This window comes from Ambystoma mexicanum, chromosome 11 (genome assembly GCF_040938575.1).
Source record: "Ambystoma mexicanum isolate Mex_15411 chromosome 11, UKY_AmexF1_1, whole genome shotgun sequence".
NCBI lineage: Eukaryota > Metazoa > Chordata > Amphibia > Caudata > Ambystomatidae > Ambystoma > Ambystoma mexicanum.
The window spans coordinates 771,573,135-771,589,457 of NC_090934.1; the positions used below are offsets into that span (position 1 = coordinate 771,573,135).

The 16,323-nt window shown below is 46.0% G+C and overlaps 1 protein-coding gene across 5 annotated transcripts in view; it reads left to right on the forward strand.

The window, feature by feature from the left end:
- DENND5A (DENN domain containing 5A) overlaps positions 1–16,323 on the forward strand; it is a 2,487,481-nt gene that overhangs the window by 1,602,775 nt on the left and 868,383 nt on the right. For all 5 annotated transcript variants that reach the window (XM_069623676.1, XM_069623672.1, XM_069623674.1 and 2 more), the window contains one exon: positions 9,519–9,640. In XM_069623676.1, coding sequence (XP_069479777.1) covers positions 9,519–9,640 — 122 coding nt within the window. The remainder of the gene's footprint in view (positions 1–9,518; positions 9,641–16,323) is intronic.

The window sequence follows — 16,323 nt, forward strand, 5'->3', positions numbered from 1 at the left end:
GCATTGTCTGTAAATTCACGATGATGAAACTCAATTTTGAGGTAAATCACAGACATTGGGCCTCATTACGACCCAGGCGCTAATGGGTTAATGGTGCCGTAAAAGGCTGCAGCGCCGTTAACCTATTAGCGCTTAATTACTAGGTCCCTTTGCGGGACCCGACCTTAACGGCTGGTGTAGACCAGCCGTTAAAGTAGGGACCCGCAAAGGGACCTTGGTGCTAATTACGGTGCCGCAATTTGCGGCACCGTACTTAGCGCCTTCCCCATTCCCATTGAGCCCTATGGGGCAAAAATGAGAATGGGGAAGGGCCATGGAGGAAGGGGGATTTACCGCCCCGCCAACCTTGTAATGGGGTGGTAATTCCCCCTTTCTCCATGGTGGAGTCGGTAACTTACCGGCATGGACCATGGTGCTAATAGCACCATGGTCTTCCGCCAGGGTCGTAATGAGGCCCATTGGCATTTTGAGTTTCACAGCACATGCTAAAGCACCAATGTAGTTTGTCATTCTGTGTCCATGCAGCAAGATCTATGTAAGGAAAACCACCAGACAAATAAAAGTAAGGATCACGGAACATCGGTCTAAAATTAAGACAAAAGCCTTGTCCACACCACTAGTGGAACACTTTGTCGCCATGGGCCACAGTCAAATTGACATAAAATGGTGGGTGATTGATAAAATCAAGGAGAGGAAAGCCCCAGATGTGCAACAACTAATAGTCATAAAGTAATAATTCTGGCTTTACAAGCTAGATAGTTACCATTCTGGTTTGAACCAGCAGGTAGAATGGCAACCATTGGGCATCTAAATCCTGCAGCAGATCTCACCCTCGGTTCCTTTTCCTTTCCTCCCTACTTGGGCTTGGGTTGAAGTTAGTTTTAACACCCGATCCAGCCACGGCTGATCACCTGCCGTTCTATTATATGTATAGGCTTCTTGGGTACTGCATCGCGTATTCTGGTCCCATTCCCTTTTCCTACCTTTTTATGTCTTCCTACCTTTTTATGTCTCTGGTTGCAGCCCCCCCTCATTAATTCAGTCATCCGTTTGGGAGGCTCTGGACGTGGCTGGACCTTCGCCATGGCAACAGCTTGCTTGCGTCCTGGACGTGATACCCGCGTGACCGGCATCACATGGTTGGTGCACAGCCGTTACCATGACGACGTTCTCCCGGCTTCTGGCCGTCTTCTCACCCATTTTGCGCTCCATATCAAGGATAGGTCCAGGTTTTAGCACGAGCACCGCGCTGACCTTTATTGTAATTTGCGCCACCCAGTGTCACTCTCTAAGACACCAGCTAGCCACTGTAGGTAAAAGGCCTGTCTTTCATTCCAGCTGCACACCTTGTGGATTGGTTTGACAAAGTCGTTTCCAGCCATTACGCACGTGCTGGGGTTCGATACAGTTAAATTTCTCTGTTTGTCTTTCATCCCTGCAGCCTTTGTCCTCTCGGGTTCCCTGACATGCACATGTGATCATTGGTTTTGTGAGTAATATCTCCCTTCTATCTACTTTCATGTATTAGGCATACATTGAGGCACATTGTGGACCTTTCTTCCATCCAGAACATTAACCCGGGGGAGGGGGCAGGGGGACTCTTCTGGTTTTTTGGTTCTTAGGTTTCTTTTTGGCTAACTGATATTGAGGCCCTTAGTAAACGGCACACTTTTCACTTGAATTCAAGTAACTGTGCCCTTTTTTTTCACATTTTTTCATTAGCACTTCCTTACATTCTCTGGTGAATTATGCACCACTTTTTTCCTGCAACATTTGGTCTTTTCATTTTTACAGATATAGGCAGCAAGTCCTGACGAAAACTGTTAGGGAGAATTCTCCAGAATGGCTAATTTCCCTTACCCACTGAGTCCCCCAGCAGCTTGGCTGGATTTCTAGGATTTCTTTTTTTCACCTGGTGAGAGTGTGAGCCTTTTTTCCCCACTCTTACATGTGTTTTGCTGTGTGTGTTTAACATTTTTGTGTTCATAGACTGTGGAGCCTCACCTACTCCATAGGCATCATCTTTTTACTGTGTGTTACATAGCCCCTTTAGTGCAGTGACACAGGGTTGTCTTTTTCAGACTTCTCACTTCAAACTCCATTTTCTGGGACTTACTCCTATATCCCAGAACATGTAAAGTTGCCATTGACTTTATTAGTCTTTTTAAATTCACAGACCCAATACAAACTATCTTACATAGAGTTCTGGAAAGGGTTAATAGTTATTCCTTTTTGTCTGTTTCTCATGGAAAAAAATTCCATTCCCCATTCTTTAAGATTTGGCTGGTGGCAGTGGTATCTATCCTATTTTTCCTACCGCAGTCTATTTAAATAGCCTTGGTACTGTTTTAGGCTAAGTTAGTAGCCTCAAACTTAAATCCGCTGGACCCCATTTACTTTTATTTGGTTCCGGCCGGGTTTATTCACCATTTCTTTTTGTAAAGGTCTTTCTCGTGTTTTACTCTGCGCGTCAAACCAGGTTTGGTTCTTTAGTTCGCCATCCTTTGGCGGGTTTAGGCACCTGAATGTCTGAGGGGGACAGGATGTGAAGCAGGGGTTTGAGACTCCCTGCACAGGGTCTCCTTGGAGACCCATGTCACGCTCTGTATGATTGGCTGTGGTGACTGTCCCGCCGGGACAGCCACCCTGCTGTGTGATTGACAGCCAGGCTGTGTGAATGGGGGAAAACTGTATAAAAAGCAGGTCTCTGGGACTAAGAAGGCAGAGTGTCCACTGGATCGAGAGAACCGAAAAGAAGCTGACAGAAGAGGACCTCTACCACGACTGAACCTCCCGGTGAAGCCCTGCTGCAGATCTGAATCTCCAAACTTCGATGACAGGAAAGATCTGCAAGGAATCTTCTTCCCTTGAGCTGGTGGGACTAACCAGTTTGCCAAACTGCAAGCCAGGCCTCCCTCCCTCCTCTGGTCGAATTTGCTGTGCACAGCTACAGTGAACCGGATAGCCAGGAGGACCGGACCCTGCTTGGGTTTTAAGGAGCGCACCTTTTATTTGTTGCTTTGCTCTGCTGCTGGTTTCTTCCCTGGGCAGTGCAGGACCCTCCAGTCTTCCTACTTCGTGTCATTCCGACAGTCGCTTCAGGAACCGTGAGCCTGCAGGAACTGCCAGGAACATCTGCCTCAGCTACAGCCTTCTTCTCCATCTAAGGTACTGTTCAAACCCAGTTGTTCGTTCCGTCCGACCGCAGTGAAAGTCTTTGAAATCTTTTGCCAATCCGAGGGCTTGTCCTTCTCTATTCTTTAAAGTAACTTTTCATCCGACCAACTTCGTTCTCAACTCTTGGCAAAGACTTAACCGCAAACTACTCTGCAGTGTGTGATCCTCTGCAAAGACTTTGGCCCATTGACTTTGGCCCAGGCCTCTTGATTTGATTTCCTTGCCTTTTCTAGATTGCCCTGCCTACTTACTTGTTGGTGCTGCTCATCTTTTGTCTAACCTTGTCTTTCCCTCCCTTTTAAATTGCTGGAGTGCCATTTTGCTCACACTTCATTTTGAGCTCAACTTCCAAAATCTATTGGGTGGTGTGTAGTATATTGAGGGTGATTTTTCTACCGCTTTACTGTGGTGAATTGTTTTACAACTGATGTGTAAATAAATGTATATTATTTTACTCAGAAACCTTGAGTCAGTGTTTGTTTGAACCATAGTAATTGCTGTCCTTTTTGTAACTATTGCTACTGCTCACTTTATTCCTGAGATAAGTCTGGCAGCTCAGCCATCGCTACCACTTTACTATGTAGTACAGGTCTGTACCAAAGGTGAATTTGGACTGTCACTTGTAGTCTTAATTGTGTGTGGTGTTCCCAAAGGGTACTGCATATGATTCTGTCTAACAAAAACTATCCAAGTTCAATGTAACACCCCGTTCTTTAGAGCTGAAGACATCCAATTGTTTGAAGACAATCAACTCTACTATAGATTGTCTCGCCTAGTAGACTTTTGTCTTTCTGTGATTTATAACAGATGCTTGCATAATGTGGTATTAACACCCAATCTGACTGGCCGGATCGGGTGTGAAGGACATTAGCACCCTGGGTAACCAAAGCTGGAACCCGGGGGGAGGCTTAAAAAAAAAAAAGGGTTGTCCTTCCTACAATGGGAGGCACGCGGCGTCCGATTGTATGAGGGAAAATCCTTTACCAACATGCCTGCCATGGAAAAGGAAGGCAGCGTTCCGTACAAAGCCCCTCTTGCCTTTCCATGTCAGCGGTTGTGACTAGGGAGGAAGGTGCGGCCATCAGGCGGCTTGGAACGCAGCCTTACACCAGCGGTTCAAGCCCGTGTTCCTAGTCACCTGATTGACGGCTCCACCCTGCCAGGTACTAATGTCAAATAAAGGTTGACGACTATTATGTATGCAACATTGCTGTTCTCCTGGATTCCATTTTTTCATCATGCCAGATTGTGAATCAATTGGGAAATTCTCCCTTTATCCTTATTGAGCAGGAGGAGAAGTTGTCTTATGTACTTTACATAAATGTATCTCCTTATCCTTTCCCTAAGGGACGAATCTTTGCACACTGCACTTTATATGTTCATTGTATTTTGGTCAATTGTGTATGTTCACCTGTTTTTTACTATGTTGTGCCAAAGCCAGCGTGATACGGCTATACCAAAATAACTAAAAATGAAATAATGTTTTAACTTATTTAAACCTTCATTTCCACATTTTTTGATTACTTCCCTTACATAATGCTATAACAAGTACCCTCTTGGAGCAATGGAAAACTCCCTCCTAGGGCCAGCAGTCCGCAAGGGTTTTGCTCGGAAATACAGGCCAGCCTTCCCAGACACAGAGTTCCTCAGTAGGAATCCATCACACAACAGTCTGGTGGTACGAGCAGATACTGTTCGCAACAAGTCAAGTGCCAACCCTTCATTATCCCCTGACAGCAAAGACAAACATATCACTCTGGCCCAAAACATTTGCCTCAGGCAGCATGGCACTAAAGCAATAAATTCCTCTTGTGCACTTGCCAAGTACTTACACACCCTATGGTCTATGGTGGCTGAGGCAGCAGAGCATATTCCTGATGAAGAAGTGAGGGATGACTTCTATAACATTGATGAAGATGTGAAAGAAGCTATGTGCCAAGACCTGCCGTCAGGACTCGACACTGCTGACTGTGTTGGAAGGTCCATGGTGGAACGTTCCGTCATAAGTAAATTGACCTGGCTGAAGAAATGAGGCTTTGTTCAGGATGTTCAAACAAAATTGCTTGACATGCCTTTTGACGGTTCACATCTTTTTGGCCCAAAGGCAGATAACGGATGTGCTGGCTTCCAAGGCTGCAGCAAAGTCCCAAGGGGTGGCAATAAGACTGGCTGCTCAACCTTCTTCACAATGGAAGGGTATGAGCCCTTTCAGTGCTATAATTACAGCCGGAAGGGAAAGCAAACCACTGCCCGTCAAGGTCAGAGACGCTTCTCTCGCCCTTCCAGAGTAAGAGGAGGTAAAAAGGCCACTTCCACATATGTCTCCTCCAGTGCGGCTCCCACCACAAAACCTCTTTCAGGACTTATGATATGCTACACCAGTAGGGGCGTGCCTGTCACATTATTTGCAAGAATGGTGCACCACTATTTCAGATGCGTTGGCACTTCAGGTGGTCAATCAGTGTCACTGTCTCCCCTTTTTAAAACATCCTCCAGATTTGCTTCCATCTGGCCAAACAACCTCCTGTTCCACACCCTCTGCTTCTGCAGGAGGTTTCCTTTCTTCTAGAGAAGGGTGCCATAGAGTTCAGACCAGTACAGGAGAGGAACAGAGGGTGGTACTCCCATTATTGTGTTGGTTCCAAAACGGATAGAGGCCTGTGACCCATCTTGGAACTGAGGCGTTTGAACAATTTTCTCAGAAAGGACAAGACCAAGATGGTAACACTCTTGCAGATTCTCCAGGCTGTAGAAATTCATGGTTGGTTGGTGTGACTCGACTTATAGGACGCTAATTTCCATGTGCCTATCCATCCAAAGCACAGGAAGTACCTGAGGTTTGTCATAGGTAACACTCACTATCAGTTTCGAATTCTGCCTTTCAGGCTTACCTCCGCCCGACAGTCTGCACCAGATTGTTAGCGGTAGTGGCAGACAGTCTCATGAAAGGTGGGATTTGTGTCTTTCCCTCCCTGGATGATTGGTTAATCAGGGTAAGGTCTCCGGATCAAGCCCTGGTTTATCTCAGTCGCCCTTGTCGCCCCCTACACAAGCTGGGCATTGCCCTCAATTTAAAATAGTCTCAGCTGTCACCTTCTGAAACACTCCAATTTATCAGAGCGGTCCTGGATTCCTTCCAAGGACAAGGCTCTGCACATCCTGCTGATGGTCACCAGATTACAGAACGCCCAATAGTTTCCAGCCCTAGACATCCTATCGTTGCTCTGCCTCATGGCATCCTGCATTTTCCTGCTGCAGAGGCCCGATTCAGAATGACATCGCTAAAATGTGTCTGCGGATCTCTATGGTCACACTTCTCTGGCAGTATGACAGACTTGATTCTAGTCCCGAGCAGACGGAGGTCTCTGACATTATGACACACTTGATTAAAGTCCCTAGCAGAATCACTCAGGATCTCCTGTGGTCGACTCACAGGGAGAATGTGATGGCAGGAGAACCGTTTTGACAACTGTAGTCAGAGACAACTGTTATAAGGGATGCATCTCTGAAAAGGCTGGGGTGCTCACCTGAACGAGCTGAAGGTGAGCGGATTGTGGTCCCTGGCAGAGACAAAACTTCACATAAACCTGTTGGATCTGAGGGCATTAAGGTTGTCGCTGATGACCTTTTTGCCCTCCATACAGGAGAAAACTGTCCTGACCATGACAGACAACACAGTGACCATGCACTACATCAACAAGACAGGTGGTGTAAGTTCACCCCCCTTTGCAGAGAGACGATGCAGCTCTGATTCTGGCTGTTACAGAACAATATCTCTGTCAGAAATGTACCTCGCCAGGAAGGAGCATATGATGGTGGATGGCTCGATCTCTCACGAGTGGGAGCTGTGCCAGGAAGTTCTTTTAAAGATCTTCCCCCTCTGGGCAACCCCTCAAGTGGATCTGTTCATGCCCAGTGTGAACAGAAAATCTGAACTTTTCTGCTCCAAGGAATTTCCCTGAGTGGAACACTGGGGGACGCATTAGTGGTAGACTGGAACTTCCTATAAGCGTTCCACCGTTTCCCATCATTCGTCAAGTGATCAGGAGGTTGAAGAGGTATGGAGCAACTATGATCTTGATTGCCCCAGATGGCCTGGAGGACGTGGTCCCCGGACCTTCTGGACATGGCCATCTGCCCTCCACATAGTCTTCCACAGATGCCTGAACATTTCTCTCAGGAGAGAGGGCGGCTTCATCACACGAGCATGCACACGCACAACCAGCACACCTGGCTTCAGAAATGCTATCGTACAGGGATTGGAACCTTGAGGAAGACGTGATGGAGGTGTTGCTTTTGGCCAGAAGACCAACAACTAAGGCTCTATACTGCTGCTGTTGGAGAAAGTTTTGCAGCTGGTTTAGGCAACAGGATGTGGATCCCTTTTCATGGGACATCTCAAGGGTATGGTCTTTTCAGCTTCATCTAGCAAGACTGCGCCTTCAGGTCACAACCATCAAGGGCTATTTAGCGGAACTATCCTTTTTTAAGCACAAACCAGAACAAGGGTCATATTTCACAATCTCCTTGGTGGTTGCATTTTTAAAAGTCCTGATTAACACCTTCCTGCAACCCCTTTTGTGGTGCTGGCATGGACCTTGAATCTGGTGTTCACTTTTCTTATGGCTTCTCCATTTGAGCCATTGCATTTGTGTCCTCTGAGACTTCATTCATGGAAAACCGCCTTCTTGGTCGCTATCTCCTCAGCTGGAAGGGTCAGCGAATTGTAGCCTTGTCTTGTAAACCACCTTTTACAGTGTCTAGCAAGGACAAGGTGACTCTTAGAATGCGCCCTTCGTTCCTTCCGAAGGTCGTATTGAAGTTTCACCTGTCGCAGATAATTTATTTTCCAGTTTTCTATCCTCCTCCTCACCCATCTAGGGAGGAAGAAAGGCTGCATAGGCTTGACTCCAAGAAGGCTCTGAGTTTTTACATCACCAGAACAAACCAATTCAGAGTGGAAGATTAACTGTTCATTGGTTATACCGGCCCTAAAACAGGCAAAGGAATAACAAAGCAAACCATTTCATAATGGATAGTGGTTTGTGTTTCTGAATGCTACACCAGACCGGCTAATCAAATTCTTGAAGGCTTCAGGGCGCACTCCACTAGGCATGTGGCAGCTATTTTGGCTCTTCAAAAAGGAGTTGTCTGTAAAGAATATCTGTCAAGCCGCGACGTGGGCCTCCATACAGACGTTTACAAAACACTATTGCAAAACACTATTGCCTGGACACAGTATCCACAAATTAGTCTTGTTTGGCAGGGCCGTCCTCCAAAAAGAGGTGACGTAATAGCCATGGAGTTTGCTCCTTCCCTCCTCTGTGATGTCTTACTGCTATGGCAGTCGATCTAAGATGTGGAATCCATGGGAGGACACAATTGATTAGAAGAACTAATTACTTGCTCCATGTATTGCTCTTTCTGATGGATGTTCCTGCCACGGATTCCTCGTCGCCCTCCCAGCATACCCCATGGTTGAGGAGCTTCCTCCTATGATTCTATGATGACTCTCGCCTTTAACACTTAAGCGTTCACTCATTGGGCCTCATCAGAAGTTGGGCAGAGCGGTAAAAACGCAGCAATAATACTATTACCGCTGCATTACAGCTTCCCTGGTGATTCACCTCCAGCTCTGAGCTAGGGGTAAATCTGCTGTCTTTCCCCCATTTTTGTCACATTTACCACAGCGGTATTAGTGCTGCTTTAAATACGCAGAAAAGGCCCCATTGGGTCCAATGGACCCAGAATAAATGGGGACTTTCCGTACCACCGGAACTTGGGATCCAACGCTAATAGCGCCGGACCAAGTTGCGGTAATGCTAATTGCATTGAGCGGTATCCCGGCAGATTTACTGCCGGGATACCGCCCATCTTGTAATGTCTCTAATCCCTAACGTGGTTGTGCAGGGGGAAAAAATGACAACTGAGGTCACAGGGCACAGCGCGCCCTATTTGTACCAAAGTCAATGCCGATTTCAACCCCAAAGCAGACGACTCGAGGATCCTTGGCAACGGACCGCACAGCACCCCCTACTGGGAAAAAGTTTCCAAGAGTTCTGCAAAGCAGGGGAATCTATCTAAAATCAGCACTCCATGGGAGAAACATCCATCAGAAAGAACATTACCTAGGGTACGTTATTTGTTCTTCTAGCTGTTGCATCATCAAAATTGCACTCACTGATTGCATTAATTACATGTCTTACATTCTTTACATTGTCATGCTGATCCTTAACGTGATTTCTAGATCATACTGTGATGTCCCTTAGTTACTCCTATTAAGGATGTAAACAAAAAGAACTTCTAAAATTCCCTGGATAACAAGTATCTTTTTACTACAGAAAACTATACAAGCGTTATGCTTTCCTGCGCTGTGATGATGAGAAAGAACAATTCCTTTATCATCTGCTGTCCTTCAATGCTGTTGATTATTTCTGCTTCACAAATGTTTTTACAACGATCTGTGAGTACCATAATGTTTTTCCCTTAAAATCAATTTAAAGTTATTGTGACTTTGTCAGATAATGTTGTGGTAAGGAACGTTATGTATGCATTCTACAGTTATGAATGAATGAATGCAGTATTTCTGTTCCTTCTTGTTTTATTTCTATTTGGTAAATTAAGTTACGATTTAAAATCTAATGTGTAAGATCTACACCATAACCGAAGCAGTTAAACAAATTACATACACACATTTTTGGCCCATGTCTCGGTTGTGGCATGTACGTGTCTCATAAGAGACACCTAGTGGAATGCAAACTATTGGTATGGATAATATCAGATGGCAAATGTGTTTGAATACACTTTCACCTTAGTAAAACATCATTATCTCAAGCTTTATGTTTCTGTCATTGTGATTAGCTAAAAGTTAACCATTCAAAGTGTGCCTTAGTTGCATATGCTTGCCTTCACTGTCCGTTTAATGGGAAGAGTGTCAGATGTTCAGGCTTGAGGGAATAGTGTTTGCTTTGCTCTACTTTTTTTGTTTTAAGTGAGAGCCTTGTTATCACTTGAATTGGTGTTCAACTTAACTTTGCTACTGTTCTTTAGCGGCATGGAAAGTGTATTGGAGGCATTTGAGGCTGCACTTGGCACATGGCAGCCAAAATATGTTTGCTTTGCCAGGGATTGTTTTAATGCTGCATTTTAATAACACTGACTTTCCCACACAGCCACACATGTTTTTCTCATAATGACATGGTACAAACAAGCTTTGTTTTGTAATATTAGAGAAGGTAAACTTCCCACTTCTGAGCCATGACCAACATGAAATTGATAGCACACCTTTGAACTATCATAATGTAGAATATAATGAATTGCTGCATAGTAATGTGAGCTCAAAGAACACATATGTAGTGGATAACTGAAGGAGCACACAAGATTTCAGTAGTATTCCAAATATTTAATAGAAGCTCACTATGAATGGGTCAGGATATTCTCAAGGCGTCAGTGAAAGACGGAAAGTTTACCAGTCTTTCAGGCCTCGGCCAGTCTCTTCTCTCAGTCTAGGAGATATGAGTTCCTAAAATCTGAGGCTTATGTAAGCCCCGCTTCCCTTTCTAGGAGGTATGTCTTTTACTAATCTGAGGCTTGTATCAGTCTGTTCAGAGTGTAGGCTAGGTTCAAATTACCACCTTCTCAATGGATTCTTCAACCATATCAGGGTGTTTGGTAAACTCCAGTAGTCACTGTGGCTTCTTCAGCTCTCTCATGATGTTAGATTAAGTGTGCATCTTCAGCAGTCTTAAAAACATTTTCAGCTCTCTTAGGGTGTTGAGGTAGAAGTGAGTCTCAAGCAGTCCCCACAGCTTTTTTATTTCTCTCAGGGTGTTGCCTAACTGTGAAACGTCTACAGCCTACATTTCTTTCAGCTTTCTCAGAATGTTGGATTGGTGTAATGTTAGGTAGGCATGAGACCCCAGTGGTCTTACTGGCTTGTTTAGCTCCCTCAGGGTGTTGGAAAGGTATGAGAATTCAGGAATCTCAATGGCTTCTTCTATCTCAGGGTGTTGGGGTAGGTGTGTGACACCGTTGGTTTAACTGGCTTCCACAGCTCTCTCTGGGTGTTGGTAAAGGTGTGAGACTGCACCAGTTTCAATGGCTAGTTGTGGGACTCCAGCAGTCTCACAGGCTTTTTCAGGTCTCTCATAGTGCTAAGGTAGGTCTGATACTCCAGTGGTCTTAAAATCTTATTTCGCTCTTTCAGGGTGGTAGATTGTGAGAGTCCGCTGGCGTGATACCCAACCGTCTTCTTTCCACTCTGCAGCTTCTTGCTAGGCTCTCAGGAATCTTCAACAGCTCCATTGTCCTTTCTAGAGTCTTCTCAAACTGCCTGGCTGAATATTTGGCTTTAAATGGAAATGGATGTTCAACATTCTTATCTCCTCCTCTTTGGTCTTTCCCTGGCCTTTCTGTTTTATTAGCTCTCCATAGATATCATTGACCAAAATAACCCATCCTGTGCACTAAGGCTTTAGTGTCTGTTGCCACAATGGTAGGCAGAGATAGGAAGGGATAAAATCCCTCCTTGTGCCCGAATCTAGGTTTTAATTTCCCATAGAACAGCAGCATGCAAGCTCTGACCTTCCATCACTACTTTTAACAGTGTGACATTTGGGGAGCAGCGCGCTCTCCTTCGAGATTGCAGTTGATTGTTAAACTGCTCTACACCTCTCTTCAGATAAGGGCAGAATCTTCTGGTATCAGTTATTAGCGCAGCCGTGCGTTTAAGTTGAACAGCCGCAGACAGCGGCAGCAGGAGGTAAAGGTAAGTGCAGTGGTGGTGGAGAGGCCAGCACTGGAGCCCTCTTCAGAGTGAAGGGTCACGTGACCCAGTAACATGATCTGTGCCGCAGGTGGGGCGCAGGGGGCGCAATGTCACATCTGCGGGGAAACTCAACATCAGGATCAGCTGCAGAGCATCAGGAAAGGGAACACAGGCAGGCCCACATCTATGGGCAGCAGGGGGCAGAAGGTAAGTGCAGCCCCAGGAAGGGTCGTCACAGTGCCCGCCAGTCTGCATGCTCTGTGAATTTCACTTGTGACCTCCCATGAACCGCTTAAGTCTCTGTTGCTGGTCTGTCTTTTCCGTTGGCAGTTTGTGACAGTATCATTGTCAGTGAGCAAAATAGAAAGACCTAGGCTGTTGAGACTTTGGTGTGGGTTGCACACCCTGATATCCACTATTTATTTATTTTTTTTACATTTTTATTGCCATTTTGTTAAAGATGGCAATTAGGCAACGATTAGAATCATGAATGTATCAACACACTTCATGTCATAGCAGGTCAACAGAATAAACATTAAAGGGGAGGGATACAACAAGACAAACGGGTACGGTGACACCGGGTAGGGAAAAACAAGTGGAAAATAAACCAACCAATTATGTTCACACTGATATCTGACAACATTGTCTCTTTTATAGGTATGGGTGCAAGTCACTGAATCCATGCCTCTGCCCTGGCAGAGAGGAGGGAGCAGGCCCCACCTGCGCTAGCTGTCTGTTTAGTAAGGTTGAAGACAAGATGTATCAGTTATCAGGGGCTCATGGGGGTTTATCATCCGAGGGGTACAATGCAGAGTCAAGCAGCAACTTCCATGCCTCAAAGAGGAGGCCCACTTCTCCACTATGCACATCAATGGCGCAACCCCATGCTGTCATTTCGGCAGTGCTCCAGCGCTACATTTCTTTTAACCACACCTCAAACCTCAGCCCCTTGTTCGAATTCCACATCATAGCTACACATCTCTTACGCACAATGCAGGCCAGATCCATAAATCTGGAGATGTGTTGCTAGCCCTGGTGTACATCCCTAGAATACATTCCTGCAGGGTCCATTGGTATCTGGTAATCCCAGCATTTACACAGGTAAGTTTGATCTCATTCCAAAGCCTTTGCACGCTCACACAGCCCCAAAACATGTGCATTATATGAGCATTCACCCTGCCACACTTAGGGCATTCAGATGTTGCATCTTTATTAAACTTAGCAATCCTGACCGGGGTCAAATATGTGCGGTGCAGAACGTTGACCTGGATGAGTCTGAATCTCGCATTGCGTGAAACATTTGTGCCGTGGCCAAGCACCCATAGCCATTGTTTATCGGTGAAGTCCGTACCCAGGTCAGTTTCCCATCTGGTTCTAAGCTGTGTGTGTTCCGTAAGCGTGCCATCAATGAGGGCTTTATACAATCAGGACACTAGCCGCCAGCCACTTTCCAGTTCATACATAAGCGACAGGTGTGAATTTGGTTGGGGTTATGTCGGACAATCTGGCCAGGCGTGTTTAGCGAATTTGTTAATCTGCATATACCTCAGAAATTGCCCCTACGGGATGCCCTCCTTATGGGTAAGGTCAGATAATTCCTTATAGGTACCACTCTCATACAAGTCCCCCCATGTTACAATGCCCACCTCCTCCCAGCTTTGCACAATCTTAATTTCCTCAGGGTCCCATTTTCTGCTGATCAATATACGTCTGCGGAGAGTAGGGGTGTGGAGCCTTCAGGATTTTCATTGTCCTCCGCCAAATGTGTCTGCCTACTGATAATAACAACGGCTGGGTGTATTGTGTGCAGGCGGGTTTCCAGAGTGTTTCTTGCAACCGCACACTGGCGAATCAGGGCCTCAAGCAGGGTGTGTTCCATATTGTGTTCATCAGTCAACCATCAGGTGAGAAACTTAGTTGCACTGCTAAATAATAGAATTCTAGCCTAGGCAGTTGAACCCCACCCTGTTCAAATGGGCGTGTCAGTATATTTATGGACAATCTGTGTCTCATAGGGCCCCATAAAAAAGCCCTTAGTGTCGCTTCTTTTATCGAAAAAAGGGGACCTTGATATAGTAAGTAACATTAGTGAAGCCATAAAGTAGCCTTGAAAGTATGATCATCTTTGTGATGGCCACCCTTCCCATGAGCGAGAGGGGGTGGCGAGATCAAAATGCCATTGATCTTTTTACTTCCTCTACTGTTTGCAATGTGTTTAGTGCGTGTGTCTGTTCTGGAATATGTGCCACCCTTATGCCCAGATACCTCAAGCAATCATGCTCCCATTTCAATCCCCAGTCCAGCATGGAAGTTAGCCTGGTGTCGTTCAGCCCCGCTAGGGGAAAAAGACATGACTTGTGTCTGTTAAATGTGATCCCCAACAGTCTGGCAAAATTATCCAGTATTTTCAGTAGCAGGGGCAGGTTGTGTTGTGGCTGGCAGAGGTAGAGTAGCACATCGTCCGCATACAATGAAAGCAAGTGAGTAGTGTTTCCGATACGTATCCCGGCTTCCAGATATTCTCGCCTAAGGTACGCTGCAATGGGTTCGAGTGCTAGTATGTGCAGCATCGGAGAGAGGGGGCACCCCTGTTGCATCTCCCTCTGTATGTCCCATAATTTGGATATGTGTTGCCCCGTTCTGACTCTAACAGTGGGAGAGGTATAACGTATCTTAGCCCACCTTCTGAAATGCTCCCCAAATCCAAAGGCCTTCATTGCTGCTTCTGTCCACTCCCAATAAACTGAATCAAAAGCTTTTATGGCATCAAGTGAGGCCACTACATACTGTTCTGGACTTCTGTTAGTCTGTTCAATTATCTGTCGTAGCCTGCGCAAGTTGAGGGTGGTACTGTGGCCAGGCACATAACCGGTTTGGTCTGAATGTATCAGCGTCACTATACATCTCTGGAGACGCGATGCAAGCATAGTTGTCAGTAGCTTAACATCAGAGTTCAGCATAGCCAATGGCCTATACCAGTCACATGTGTCCGCCGGTTTCCTGGGCTTGAGAATAGGTACTACCCACGTTTCCCAGATCAAGTTTGGGAGTTTCTCCATCTAAAAAGCCTCCTCAAAGAACTTCAGGAGCGTTGGTGCCAGCTCTCCTTTGTATGTCTTGTAAAACCCAGCCAGGAGGCCATCACTTCCCGGCGCTTTGCCAGCAGCGGATGTAGCTATCGTTTCCTCCAGGTCCTGTAAGGTAAAAGGTTGATCTAAGAGGTCATGCTGACCACTGTTAAGCGAGGGAAGTGTGACTTCAGTGAAGGCATCTGTTAGTTACTCCACTGAAATGTGTGCACTGTGACTGTATATTGTAGCATAGTAGGTGGCAAATATGTCATTAATAGTGGATTGTGCTCTCCAGGGTTCCCCACATTCATTTCTAAGAGCGTAATCAGTGTTTAGGGGTGCTCCTTCAGTCATAGCCACGTTGGGAGCTTCTCTGACCTGTCTCCTTCTGTATGCATGCATGCTGTCTTGGTGGCATAATCAAACTTTGACAGCCGCTCCCAAGTGGTCTGGCAGTTGAGCCATACTTCTCGGAGTGGTCGTTCTGCTGCCTGTTCTATCGACAGTTTAACTTCCAAATCCTGCACCCTACTTTCAAGCGCCTCCAGATCTATTTTGAGCTGCTTTTGAACACCCGCAGCTCTAGCTATGACCCCCCCGTAGTAACCACCTTTAAAGTTTCCCAGACCGTTGCCCACCTACTAGCACTGCTAATGTTTAATGTTTTCCTTGACGTAAAAGGGCAGTGCATCTCGGTGTTGTTCGTGGAAGGCCATATCTCGCAGAGCATCTGTGGGTAGGCGCCATGTCGGGACCGGGGCTTGCAGTGTTTGACAATCCTATTCCACACCAAGGGGTGAGTGATCCGAGATCACACGGCCCATGTACTCTGCACTGGTAACACCTACAAAGACATAATCTAGCCACGTATGGAGATTGTGTAATGTGGAATGGTAAGAGTATTCAGTCCGATCCGGCTGTATCTCTCGCCACACATCCATGATGGCCAGGTCAGTCAGAGCAGTGTTAAGGGCTGTTCCCCGCTGGGGTAGTCCCAGACCTAAGTGGTTTGGATCTATCTCGCATGCTGTCACATACACAATTAAAGTCTCCACCCAATATAAAGAAGGCCTCCCTGTGAGGTGCAATACGTGCAGTTAGATTGTGGACATGTGATGGTATAGCATGGTTTGGAAAATATGAGTTGACTATGACCACCTCTACCCCCTCAATATATCCTCTAAGGATAACATACCGGCCATCAACATCGCTGTTGCTGCTTATATAATGAAATGGGAGTGTGCTACTAATCCATGTGAGAAAACCCTGTGCACATTTGGAATATGGAGCCCCATATACTGCCCCGCC